This window comes from Doryrhamphus excisus, chromosome 21 (genome assembly GCF_030265055.1).
Source record: "Doryrhamphus excisus isolate RoL2022-K1 chromosome 21, RoL_Dexc_1.0, whole genome shotgun sequence".
NCBI classification, from domain to species: Eukaryota; Metazoa; Chordata; class Actinopteri; order Syngnathiformes; family Syngnathidae; genus Doryrhamphus; species Doryrhamphus excisus.
In genome coordinates, this window is record NC_080486.1 from 7659791 (window position 1) to 7672488 (window position 12698).

The 12698-nt window shown below is 44.2% G+C and overlaps 2 protein-coding genes across 9 annotated transcripts in view; both read right to left on the minus strand.

Moving 5' to 3' along the window:
* Window positions 1–99: 99 nt before the first annotated feature.
* On the minus strand, window positions 100–8009 carry LOC131108416 (phosphatidate phosphatase LPIN2-like). The gene is made up of 20 exons (XM_058059324.1): window positions 7880–8009; window positions 6330–6530; window positions 5968–6063; window positions 5618–5892; window positions 5444–5560; window positions 5151–5265; window positions 3749–4145; window positions 3585–3684; window positions 2920–3107; window positions 2766–2859; window positions 2640–2709; window positions 2496–2579; window positions 2380–2435; window positions 2117–2243; window positions 1852–2000; window positions 1683–1769; window positions 1032–1184; window positions 830–944; window positions 656–759; window positions 100–374 (listed from the first exon to the last, which is right to left on the minus strand). The coding sequence occupies exons 2-20, from the start codon at window positions 6519–6521 to the stop codon at window positions 140–142; spliced, it is 2754 nt and encodes a 917-aa protein (XP_057915307.1). The 5' UTR covers window positions 6522–6530; window positions 7880–8009; the 3' UTR covers window positions 100–139.
* Window positions 8010–8313: 304 nt separating this feature from the next.
* The window catches only part of myom1b (myomesin 1b), a 28082-nt gene continuing 23697 nt past the window's right edge, over window positions 8314–12698 (minus strand). For 4 of the 8 annotated variants that reach the window (XM_058059317.1, XM_058059320.1, XM_058059316.1 and 1 more), the window contains 4 exons: window positions 11505–11560; window positions 11207–11422; window positions 9002–9140; window positions 8314–8931 (listed from right to left, as the gene is read on the minus strand). In XM_058059317.1, the coding sequence (XP_057915300.1) occupies window positions 8798–8931; window positions 9002–9140; window positions 11207–11422; window positions 11505–11560 (545 nt within the window). In that variant the 3' untranslated portion in view covers window positions 8314–8797. The other 4 variants (XM_058059321.1, XM_058059319.1, XM_058059323.1 and 1 more) reach the window with 2 other exon arrangements.

Here is a 12698-nt window from a genome sequence, read left to right on the forward strand (position 1 = left end):
TTCATTGTTTTTTTCCTTTTAATTGTGGAAATTGTTTTAATTCTGTAAAGCACTTTGTGTTGCATTTCTTTGCAGGAAAAGTGCTATACAAATAAAGTTGATTTGATTTGATTTGAGTAAAAACAGAGTAAAAGATGCATTAAAATACAATATCCATACATTCATTCAGATCTAAAACAAGGCTAAAAGCGGGGCGGGGCGCAGCAGTCAGGTATAAAAAGTTAGACATTAAAAACGGATTTAAACAGGTGGGTTTTGAGTCGTTTTTTGAAGGAGGGAAGGTCGGGGCAACCACGGCGTGAATGGGGCAAAGAGTTCCAGAGGGTGGGGGCAGCGATGGAGAAGGCTCTGTCTCCCCAGGTTCTGAGCTTGGTCTTACAGGGAAATGCCAGGAGGTTAGAGTCTGAGGAGCCAAGGGGATGCGGGGGATTGTGTGGATGGAGGAGGTCTGTGAGGTATGGAGGGGTCAGATTGTGGAGAGCTTTGTAGGTGATGAGAAGGACATTGAAATTGATATGTTAGGGGACGGGAAGCCAGTGGAGGTTTTAAGGACCGGGGTGATGCGTTCACAGGACTGGGTGGAGGTATGAGTTCTGAATATATTGTAGTTTCTTGAGGGTTTTGGATGTTGTACCGTAAAGAATACTGTACTTACGATGTTTTGTTGCCTCTTGCCTGCTCCAGAATTAACTCGCCCTTTGGGTTCACCGTGAATATACGGCACACGGTCACGCCCACATGCTTGTAGGCCAAAACGTCCTTAAAGAAAACAGAGCATCAAATGATGTTTTCCCCAACAAAAACATCCAAGATGATACAATCTACTCACGCTTTCTCTGTTACCAAAAGCCGCATAAAAGGGACAAATGCTGGGATAGAACAGATTCCTGATGTCCATGAGACATTCCACTTTGAACTTCTCAGGTTTCTTTTCTATCATTTCTCTAAGGAGACATTAAATCAGAACTTATTGTAATTAAAAAAACACAAAGAGAGGTTTTTAATTGGGCAAAACGCTAATCTTTGCATGCCTGTGAAAGGCTGAGAAGAGGCTGCTTGGCGAGAGCATGAGTGGTCCTCGAGGCAGGAGAGTCCCGCGGTCGTTCACCTTGTGCAGATATCCACGGGTCATGTCTGCCATGCCAATGGCTCGGGCCGAACAATACAGGAACTTGTAACCATTCCTGGGGCCAAATTCAAGTCTGTGTTAGCTTTATCCTTACTCGGGTCGCGGGTATGCTGGAGCCTATCCCAGCTGTCTTTGGGCGGGAGGCTGGGTGCCAAGGACTAGTACTATTGATAGTGCCACAAATAAAGAATTCCATTTTGCTTACTGGGGCGGCACGGCGGTCGAGTGGTTAGCGCGCAGCTAGGAGACCAGGGTTCAATTCCACCCTCGGCCATCTCTGTGTGGAGTTTGCATGTTCTCCCCGTGCATGCGTGGGTTTTCTCCGGGTACTCCGGTTTCCTCCCACATTCGAAAAACATGCTAGGTTAATTAGCGACTCCAAATTGTCCATAGGTATGAATGTGAGTGTGAATGGTTGTTTGTCTACATGTGCCCTGTGATTGGCTGGCCACCAGTCCAGGGTGTACCCCGCCTCTCGCCCGAAGACAGTTGGGATAGGCTCCAGCACCCCCGCGTGAGGAAAAGCGGTAGAAAATGAATGAATGTTGCTTACTCATGCACGGAATGGTACAGCTTGGCGATTCCTTGATGAGTCCAGTCTTTGCCCAACTGAGGAAGAATCTGACCAAACACGTCTGATCTGAAATCACAAAGTCATGACAAGAAGTTAGAAATCTGAAGATCAAAGTAGAAACCCATCATAACGTAAAAGAGTGCCATACTTGGTGATGGTGCCATCAATATCCGAGATGATAACCTTGTCATCCCAGTTCCATAGGTAGATGGTGCCCTCACAGCGACACGTGCCTTGGTACTGAGTGGTGATGCTGAAGGTGACATCATTCGGCCCCTCCCTCAGCTTCAGACCCTCCTGTCAGATGTTTTTAGCGGGTTTAAGGCAGTGCTTCAAAAGCAATTTGACTTGCATTTTTCTGGTTGAAGTTTCAAGTTAAGGTGAAGTTCCATCATAATCCACAGTGGTCTTACTATCTGCTCTGATGACAGGCGGAGAGACTTCTTGTAGGCGGGGCAAGTCTGCACATGCTCACTTGAGCACTGCTTGCCATTCGTCTCTTTGGGTTCATCATCACTGGACCACTCTGATGTTCCTTGTCTGAAGAACAGAGAAACTGAGAACATCTGGGTTGTTTGAAGTCAAATCATTGACTTCATGAGTCAAGCAGTAGACCTTCAGAGACTCAAATAGTTTTTCAAGTCTTAATCCAGGATGAGGAGCAAAGAGGACTCACTGTGTTTGTGTGTCGAGGTCTGGACTGTCCTGTATTGGCTTGGTCTCTGTTGACGACTAACACAAGCAGAGCAGTCATCTTCTGGTTGACAAAGCACACAGTTGGAGGACCACTACCTGCTTCACGCTGCTCTTCCGCCAGAACCACCATCGGCCAGACTTTTTTGGCGTCCTGTCCTTCACCCACGCTTCTTCTGTGGCCTGCAGTGGTCCACATGTCAATACAACAGCCGGTGCACCATTGAACATCAGTCAAAATACCTTTGGGAGCGTCTTCTGGAAAGCCTGCATGCTCAGGATGAGCGGCGCTGCTAGAGTCCAGTTGTAATATCTAAAAAGAATATACTCATTTTAATGTCATCACTTTTCGGACTAATGTACGCTCACCTGTGCCCAATCCGAACCACCAAATTGGGATTATCAATAATCGCTGGGTTTTCTGCGAATTCATGATAGGTGACGATGTAATCCAGGAATCTGTCTGGAAGAATAAGGAATAATCAATGTATGAAGCATGCTAATACTAGGGATGATTACTTACCGTTGTCGATTTCCGAATTGTCACCGACTCCGCCACAGAGCGACAGCGTGACATCCGGCATGTCGGTGGCAGAATCGGACAGACAATCCGTGCCGCTGTCTGCGGCACCACTTCCCATCGACTGAGGTGACTGTGAGCCTGACTGTGTCTCCGTCTCGACCCAGGGAATCGGAACCTGATCTGAGTCACTGACACAAAGATGCCCCATTTCTCACTTAGTCAGCAATCTCTATTGTTAGTTGTTATTATTATTATTATTATTCATTTAATTTATTTACGACTGTTACTATTAACTGCGCGCAGACCTCACAGCTAGGAGACCAGGGTTCAATTCCACCCTCGGCCATCTCTGTGTGGAGTTTGCATGTTCTCCCCGTGCATGCGTGGGTTTTCTCCGGGTACTCCGGTTTCCTCCCACATTCCAAAAACATGCTAGGTTAATTGGCAACTCCAAATTGTCCATAGGTATGAATGTGAGTGTGAATGGTTGTTTGTCTACATGTGCCCTGTGATTGGCTGGCGACCAGTCCAGGGTGTACCCTGCCTCTCGCCCAAAGACAGCTGGGATAGGCTCCAGCACCCCCCGCGACCCTCGTGAGGAAAAGCGGTAGAAAATGAATGAATGTTACTATTAACTGTTATTATTATTGGAGGATGATTTGAACCTTTTGGGGAAGTACAGAGCGACTACATGGGGCTCAAGGACATTCAGGTCATCCAGATAGATATCTTCTGGGCCCTGGTGTTGGCTCCTCTTCCTCACACCTTGTGGAAGAAGAAGAATAAGAGACTGGAGCTGCAGAGGTTATCATGTCAGTTTTAGTCTTACCCTTTCTTTTTACGGGGGCGTTTGCAGACTTGGATGAGGTTCTATCTGAATCTCTGCTCATGCTGTCCTTGCGACTGGGTGGAGAAGATGTCCACCTGGTTTTGCGTATGGCTTTCTCACCGAGGTCAGAGTTACCTGCGCATGGCTGATATGGAAAAGCTTTTGGTTCTGGCCAGTGCTGGGTCATGGTCATGTGCTGAGTTGAAGAGGCGTCAGCGGGTTTGCAGTCGCCCTGAGGCGACAGGACATTCCGAGGTTCAGGTTTAACAATGTCGCAGAGTGTATTTTCTGCTTGCTTGTCGTTCTGTGACTCCGGCCATGTGATGACCCTGAAGTGTGTGCTGTCTGTGGGGGTGATGGTCAGAACCTTTGACTCGGACCGCTCCTTTTTGGTGACCTGCTTGCAGGAAAAAACACAAAAAAAACGAACATGCACTGATAACCTGGTGTTCCGCCCTGGACTCAAACCAAACCCCAAAGAACAGGATTCGAGAACGCAAGCTGTCTAGCTAAAGACCTGTGCCTCGACGAGGACTCGGGTTTCACTGACTTATCGGTGCTCAACAAGGTCTCGGGTTTCACTGACTGACTGGTGCTCTACAAAGACTCGGATTTCACTTACTTATGTGTGGTCAATGAGGACTCAGGTTTCACTGATTTATATGTGTTCAACAGGAACTCGAGTTTCACTGACTGACTGGTGCTCAACACAAGACTTGAGTTTCACTGACTTCCAGGTGCTCGACAAGGACTCGGAACTCAATACACGAGTTGAGAACTCAACTTTAATGGTTGAGTCATAAGACCTCCAGCCAGTTAAAGGAATTAAGTTTTCCCATTACTGTCAAGTTGACAACGAGGACTCGAGTTTCACCGACTCACTGGTGCTCGACCAAGACTCTGATTTCACTGACTTAATGAGTGCTTGAAGAGGACTCAGGTTTCACTGACATATGAGTGCTCAACGAGGACAACGAGGACATAAGTCAGTGAAACTCGAGTAGGTGCTCAACAGAGACTCGAGTTTCACTGACTGACTTGACTGGTGCTCGACAAAAGACTCGAGTTTCACTGACTTATGGGTGTTCGACGAGGACTCGCATTTCACTGACTTATGGGTGCTCAACGCGGACTCAGGTTTCACTGAGGGAGTGAGGTTTACCCAGTTTACCCAGCCTGCTTTGAGGTCCGTCCTGGGTTTGAACTACAGTCTACAGAAGGGCAGTCAATACCACCAGCCATCGAGTTTAAAGCCCATACTGCCAACTTGCGGAACTACCTGGTTCAGCCAGCCTCACGTTCCGACCTGGGTCTTCCGACCAATGATAATCAGGACTGTAAACTCGACTTACAGTGCCACCATACGTACATCCTACAAGCCATATCGTCTCATCATTCTTACTCTTGTGGATTCTGGAAACTCCCCCCAGGTCCAACGCATGTGTGACTCGGTTCTGAGCATGCTCTCTGTGGGTTCAGAGTCACTGCTAGGCAATGTGGCCTCCAACATCTCCCTGCTGGACACAACAAAACCAAGACCAACTTTGGACCACGTTGGAGTCTATGGACACAAGTATTGGGGAACCTACAGCAAGTCAAACAGGAAGAAAATACGGATCGACTCCAACTAAGACAAACAAACTAAAGTCTAAGACTAACTCAGGGTGTCCCCACACAGTTGTCTATGACACTTACCACTCGGTGCAGGGGGACCAGTCTCCATCAGAAAAAGGGTAGCTATCCCACTCAAGGGTAGGGAATGCGGAATGTCCAAAGATGTCTGTTTTGTCCTTAACCGAGGTTGAGCATGTCCTGAAAAAAAGAACCAATCCAAGACTTCAGGAGCAAAAACAACAAAGAGTGACTCACCGTTCTTCATCTGAACTGATCCCGCAGAGGTCCAGCTCGCTTCCTGCTGGTGGACTTTTCTGCTCTTTGCGGATGTCAGCTTTGTGCTTCCTCCTCCTTCTCTTCCTTTTCTTCCCACATGTATTGGGATTCGGATGGACGCTTCCTTGCTCTTCCGGACCCAAGACCCAATGACGGCTCTCGACTGCTGAGGTGCCACTTCTTGGCTCTCGATTTTTCATCAGCGCGTCATCCGTGTGGATGGGCGAGGTCAGCAGGCGTGCAGGGACGACCTCCTGAATGGGTGCAAAGGTTCTTAAAATAAAAATCCTTGAGGAGAACCCTTGGCTTGTTTTTTTTTTTTGACCTACATGATCTTCTTCTGTCTCCTGGACAAAAAAAGCCTCCCCGTTGTCTCCAAGTTTCATGTGCAAGTCCACCGCTTCTCCGTTGATTTCAATGTCGATCTGCAGGATCACATTTCTTTGGTTGCTTTCAACACTTTCATTTGGATCTCTGTTTTGGACTCAAGTTGGGAACTTTGTGCTTTTTTTGGCTCACAGCTCCAGGTTTCCTAACTCCATGGTGTCCTGGTGTGTGATCAATTGCAATTATTTTACATTTGAGTTTGAACCTGATTTGTTGTGTTTTTTTTTACAGTTTTACATCAAAATGTCAAACATGATGGTTGCCCATGTATCTTACTGCAGTAGTAGACCGTAGCGCCACTAACCACTTTCTCCCTGGAGCGAAGGACTCCCAGTTTGCCAAAGCGGACATGGAAAGGGGAGCACTGGAAGGTCCCGTCTGGCTGTCGGACCACAATGACGTCAATGCAACCCGACAGTGTGGCCCGGTTGATTCCCTTGTAGAGCTCCTTCACCGTCACCAGAACCTGGCCCGCCAGCTGGCCCACGTAGTTCATGATGTCCACCTAGAAGGTACGAATCACACCTGATCTTATTTCATCTTATTTTCTTGATCTTATTTTCTTGCTACAGACCCGGTTTCGTATTTTTGGTGGTGCATTTATTGCCTTTATTCAGTACTGAGGCAGTTGGAGCATTAAGATAAAGTCACATGAGGAAATGATGGGCGTTCAGAGGCATAGGGTATTTTCATATTTAGAAAATTATTTAGCATCGGACTAGGCGAGACATTTAGATTCAAATGTAACATTTAGCCTTTGGATTTAGCTCCAACGTTTAGATTCAGCATTTAATTTATACCTCATGTGAGCTAGATATTCACAGTATATCAGCTAGAAAAGCCTGAATTCATTTTTACATATGGCGTGACATAATATGTGACCATGGCTGCACGGCAAACGAGTGGTCAGCACACAGGCCTCACAGCTAGGAGACCCGAGTTCAATTACACCCTCGGCCTGTTCTTCCCGTGCATGCGTGGGTTTTCTCCGGGTAATCTGGTTTGCTCCCACATTCCAAAAACATGCTAGGTTAATTGGCGACTCCAAATTGTCCATAGGTATGAATGTGAGTGTGAATGGTTGTTTGTCTATATGTGCCCTGTGATTGGCTGGCCACCAGTCCAGGGTGTACCCCGCCTCTCGCCCGAAAATAGCTGGGATAGGTTCCAGCACCCCCGCGACCCTTTAGAAGATAAGCGGCAGAAAATGAATAAATGAATAATATGTGACCCAAACTGTTATATATATAATACTAATTATCATTACCTTTTAAGTAGCAAAAAAGAAACTTTATTTAGGTATATATTTATTTCTGTATTATTATTATATGAAATATTTATCATATATAAATATGCTGTAGTATATACTATATTATACTATTATTATTGTATAAGTTATGTATATAGATACATGTTAAATATATTTATTTACATGATCATAAAACCTTGAAATATTATGGTTATATTAATAACATTAATATTAATGGTTATATTAATGGTTATTACATTATAAGTTGGTGTAAAGCATAAATAATCCATTAATAGATTAATACATAATCATTCATTTTCTACCACGGGTCACGGGGGTGCTGGAGCCTATCCCGGCTGTCTTCGTGCGAGAGGCGGGGTACACCCTGGACTGGTCGCTAGCCAATCACAGGGCACATATAGACAAACAACCGAATAAATAATCAATCTTATTTTAAAAAGTTATGGTAATCCAATGACTTGGATCGAAAAAATATTTTTAACCAGTTCCACAACGCTTTGGAGTCAAAATTTGGAACCTAAAGGTGGAGTTTGACTGACAAGGAACGCATTACCACTTTCACAAAGAATGTACATGTCATTTACCCCAGCAGCAGCAAATAGGAGAAGCAGGATCTTGACCAAGAAATATCATTCAAGCTGTCCGTGGAGATAACCCACCGCTTCTTCCTTTCCAGCCAGGTCCGCCATAGCACCCAGTAACAGCCTAAGAAGGTAATCCTGTTTACCAGATTAGGACAAATCTCGCTTTCCCCGTCTCGGCACATCCATGTGTTGTCCAAGTGGCCCACGTGATCGCAGTCACCTCCCAAAATGATATTCGGCAATGAATATTAATGTCTTTATGTGCAGATGTTGAAGCAGATAAATAGAATAACATAAAAAAAGGATTCCAGCTTCACATGATTTGCTGTAGAAGCCCATGAGGCATTCAGGGACAAAACTTGATTTGACAAAACAAATATTTGTTACCCCAACACATTCTCACCCCAAATGACATTTCATTTAGATTTTGCAAGCACTTTAATTGTCATGAATATGGTGAAAAAACACAGAAAAACAATTCTTCCTTTATTTGAAGCACAACGTGAAATAATTAGGGATGTCCGATAATACCGATATCAGCATAAAAGTTCGGATTTCGAAAACCGATATTAAAAAAACACATATGTGTTCCTTCCACCGCATGAAATTTGTTACACACATCGGTATCGGCTGATATCGGTATCAGAAATCGGTTTTCGGCAAAAAAGCCAATATCAGACATCCCTATAAATGATATGAATATTTATGAGTATATTCAAATATGTCAGTCACTATTAGAGACTATTTGAGAATTAAGTTGTAAATTTACGAGAATAAAGTCATACATTTGCGAGAACAAGTCTGAAATTTGTGACTTTTTTCTTGTAAATTTAGGATAATATGCTCGTTAATTTATGACTTCATTACTGACATATTTTTTCAATGTGGCCATAATACTCATAAGTCATAGAACAAACATTATTTCAGCTTTGTATTTTCTTCAAGGTCGTCTTTTTCTTGCGAATTTTTGGATTCCACCTTGACTTTGTCTTTAAACTTGTCTTCTTCTTCTGGTTTTTGCGTTTCATGGCGGCCCTTCAGGTTCTTTTCCACTGGAATGAAAGATTCTACATGTGATGCTTTGCTATTTTTCCCATCAAGTTCGATTACCAGCCTGTTTACCTTTTGTCTTCTGTATTTTCATGGCTGTAACTGCACTTTGCTTTTTCTCTGGAGTGTTTGGACCAAACACCACGTTACCCTCTGAGTCTGTCCAGTAGGAAGTCACGCCCAAGTCGGGCGTTCCCTCAGTCACTTCCAGCTAAGAAGAGACAAAACAAATACGTATAAACAAAGAATATTTGGAAAAAAAAATCCCATAATCAACCAAGAGGTTCCATTACTTACCTGTCAAGTCCAATGCCGTCAAACTTGACCACCCAAAACCATGAATGATGATTTAAAACCCATTTCAGGACATCTAATATTTACGTACGAATAAAGCCGTGAAGCAAGGGTTTGGATGAGTCATGTACAGCAGTACCCGGTTCCCGTTACTACTGAGGTGGAGTCACACAATATTTGGTGTATAGCTACCGAACTAGCATCATTTCTTTCAAAAAAGCATAAATGACGAGAATCACAGATACAGAGTAGAGATGAACGATGTGTGTCATAGATTCCCAGACAAAGACTCATGTTTCACTGACTCACTGGTGCCCGACAAAGACTCAAGTTTCAGTGACTCACTGTTGCCCGACAAAGACACGAGTTTCACAGACTTACGGGTGCTTGACGAGGACTCAGGTTTCACTGACTTATATGTGTTTGACAAAGACTCGAGTACTCAATACTCGAGTTGAGTACTCAGCTTCAGTGGGTGACGCATAAGACCTCCAGCCAGTTACAGGAAGTTTTCCCATTACTGTCAAGTTGTCAACGAGGTCTCGAGTTTCAACGACTCACTAGTGTTCGACAAAGACTCTGACTTCACTGACTTAATGAGTGCTTGAAGAGGACTCAGGTTTCACTGACTTATGGGTGCTCAACAAAGACTCCGGTTTCATTGACTCACTGGTGCTCGACAAAGACTTGAGTTTCACTGACTGACTGGTGCTTGACACAAGACTTGAGTTTCACTAACTTTTGGGTGCTCAATGAGGACTCGGGTTTCACTGATTTATAGGTGTTCAACCGGGACTCAAGTTTCACTGACTCACTGGTGCTCGACAAAGACTCGGGTTTCACTGACTTATGGGTGTTCGACGAGGACTCAGGTTTCTCTGACTCAATGGTGTTTGACAAAGACTCGGGTTTCACTGACTTGTGGGTGTTCAACGGGGACTCGAGTTTCATTGACCCACGGGTGCTCAACATAGACTCAAGTTTCACCGACGCACAAGTTGATCAAGACTTGAATTTCAGTGATCCATGTGGGCTCAACTAAGACTTGAGTCTTACTGGCTGACAGGAGCTCGACAAAAACTCAAGTTTGTCAAGACTTTCACTTAATTGCGGGTGCTCGACGATGAGAGTTTCACTGACCAACGGGTGCTCAACATAGACTCAAGTTTCACTGACTCACAAGTCCTCAATGAGGACTCCACTTTCACTGACCTATATGTGTTTGACAAAGACTCTAGTACTCCATAAACTTCAGTCGGTCACACATAAGACCTCCAGTCAGTTAAAGGAAGTAAGTTTTCCCATCGCTGGTACTACAAGATGACAATTATAAATAATATCTGGCTTGTTCAGGTGATTTTGTCCCATATAACACGTCTTTCTTTCAGTGACATCACAAAGAAATAACCCAGTGAACAAATATTTGTATCAGGGTTGGCGTACGCCGTTGCTGGGGGGAGGGAGTGGAGATCGTATCCATGCTGGTGGTGTGATCCTCGGGACGTCCGAGTCTACAAAAAATGTGCACTGAGGGTGAAGGAAATGGTGAATGGGTCACAAAAAACAAAGGTTGTGGGGTGGATTTCATGCTGGGTTTGTTTATTAGTCTCACAGGAAGTGGTAAGCAGTCCTTGTCACATGAAGGTGACAAATAGACGCAAAGATGAGTGACGGTGAAGGTGGAAGCCACTTTGGACAGGGATGATCACATGGATTCATGTTTACTCCATTTTCATTCATGATTGACTTCTTCAAATGCATACATTTGATATTTACACGTGAATTATAGCTAAGGTTAGTAGTTCAACTTTGCCAGATTGTTGCCATTAGCATAGATGAAGAATTGGATGAAAATGCAGACAGAGGAATTTGTTGTTGTAGCGACTCCTACAGGACTGAGGTGGAACAGGATAGCTCGTGTTTGGGATTATTAACGGCTTATTTTTTCTTGCCGCCCGCCTCTTCGGGGATGAAGACACTTACGGTGAAGTCCGCGCTCTCCGTGCCGTACTTGTTCTTCACCAGGATGCTGTACTTGCCCGTGTCCGACGTGTTCACCGCTGTGACGGTAAAGCTGGCGAACTTGCCCGACTCGAACTTGAGGATGCAGTGCTCGTCTGACGTCAGCTCCTTCTCGTTCTTTAGCCAGGTCACTTCCGGCACAGGGTCGCCCGAAATATTACAGGTGAGATTGAGGGCCTGACGAAAGACAACACCACATTTGAACACCAGCTACAAACAACAATGGAATTAAACTTTTATTTTATTGTTTGTCCACTACCTTGCCCTCCTGGATGGTGACCACGTCTGGAAGGCCTCCTGCCACTCGAGCACGGTCTAAATGAAACAACAAATCAGACCTCCACTTTCAAACAGACACAGATGGACTCTAATTAACTCCCAGAAAAACTGTTTTTGGACATACTTAAGCAACATTAACTATCCAGCCCAGAGAATAAATTTTTTCCAAATTTTATATCGCCTAGTAAATCCCACGTAGTTTCAAAAACAAAACTGGGCAGGGAAGTGTCCTAGTTGATGTTGGAACGGTTTTAATCTGTTGAGAAAGGCGGAAGTAGTCGCAGAATGCCTTTGCTCTAATAAGATCAAAGGCATTCAGTATTTTGTAAAAATAGGAATGTCGAGAAAAGTGGCAAAATACTGTGATGCCAATAATAGCACAGATGGCCAGATTCCTTTGCTGTAATTAGATCAAAGGCATTCAGGATTCTGTAAAAATAGGAATAAGAAAAGTGGGAAATACTGTGATGGCGATAATGGCAAAAATGCCCAGATGCCTATGCTCCAATTAGATCGCAGGCATTCAGCATTCCGGCATTTTTGTGCCCATTTTTGTGGGTAATAGCACGAAGGTCCTGACTTAATTGAATAAGTTTGAATCCGTTGAGAAATACGGAAGTAGTCGCGTGAATGCCTTTGCTCTAATTAGATCAAAAGCATTCAGTGTTCTGTAAAAATAGGAATGTCGAGAAAAGTGGAGAATACTGTGATGTGGATAATAGCACAAATGCCCAGATGCCTTTGCTTTAATTAGATCAAAGGGATTCAGCATTCTGGCATTTTTGTGCTGTGGATAATAGCACAAATGTCCTGACTTAGTCGAATAAGTTTGAATCTGTTGAGAAATACGGAAGTAGTCGCTGAATGTCTTTGCTCTAATTAGGCAACACTAGCTATCCAGCCCGAGTAGAAACTTTTTCCAACTTTTCTATCGTCTTGAAAATCCCACGTTTCAAAAACAAAAATGGGCAGGGAAGGGTCCTAGTTGATGTTGCAACAGTTCAAATCTGTTGAGAAATGCCGAAGTGTCTGAATGCCTTTGATCTAATTAGAGCAAAGGCATTCAGCATTTTGTCAAAATAGGAATGTCGGGAAAAGTGGCAAAATACTGTGATGCCGATAATATCACAAATGCCCAGATGCCTTTGCTCTAATTAGATCAAAGGCATTCAGC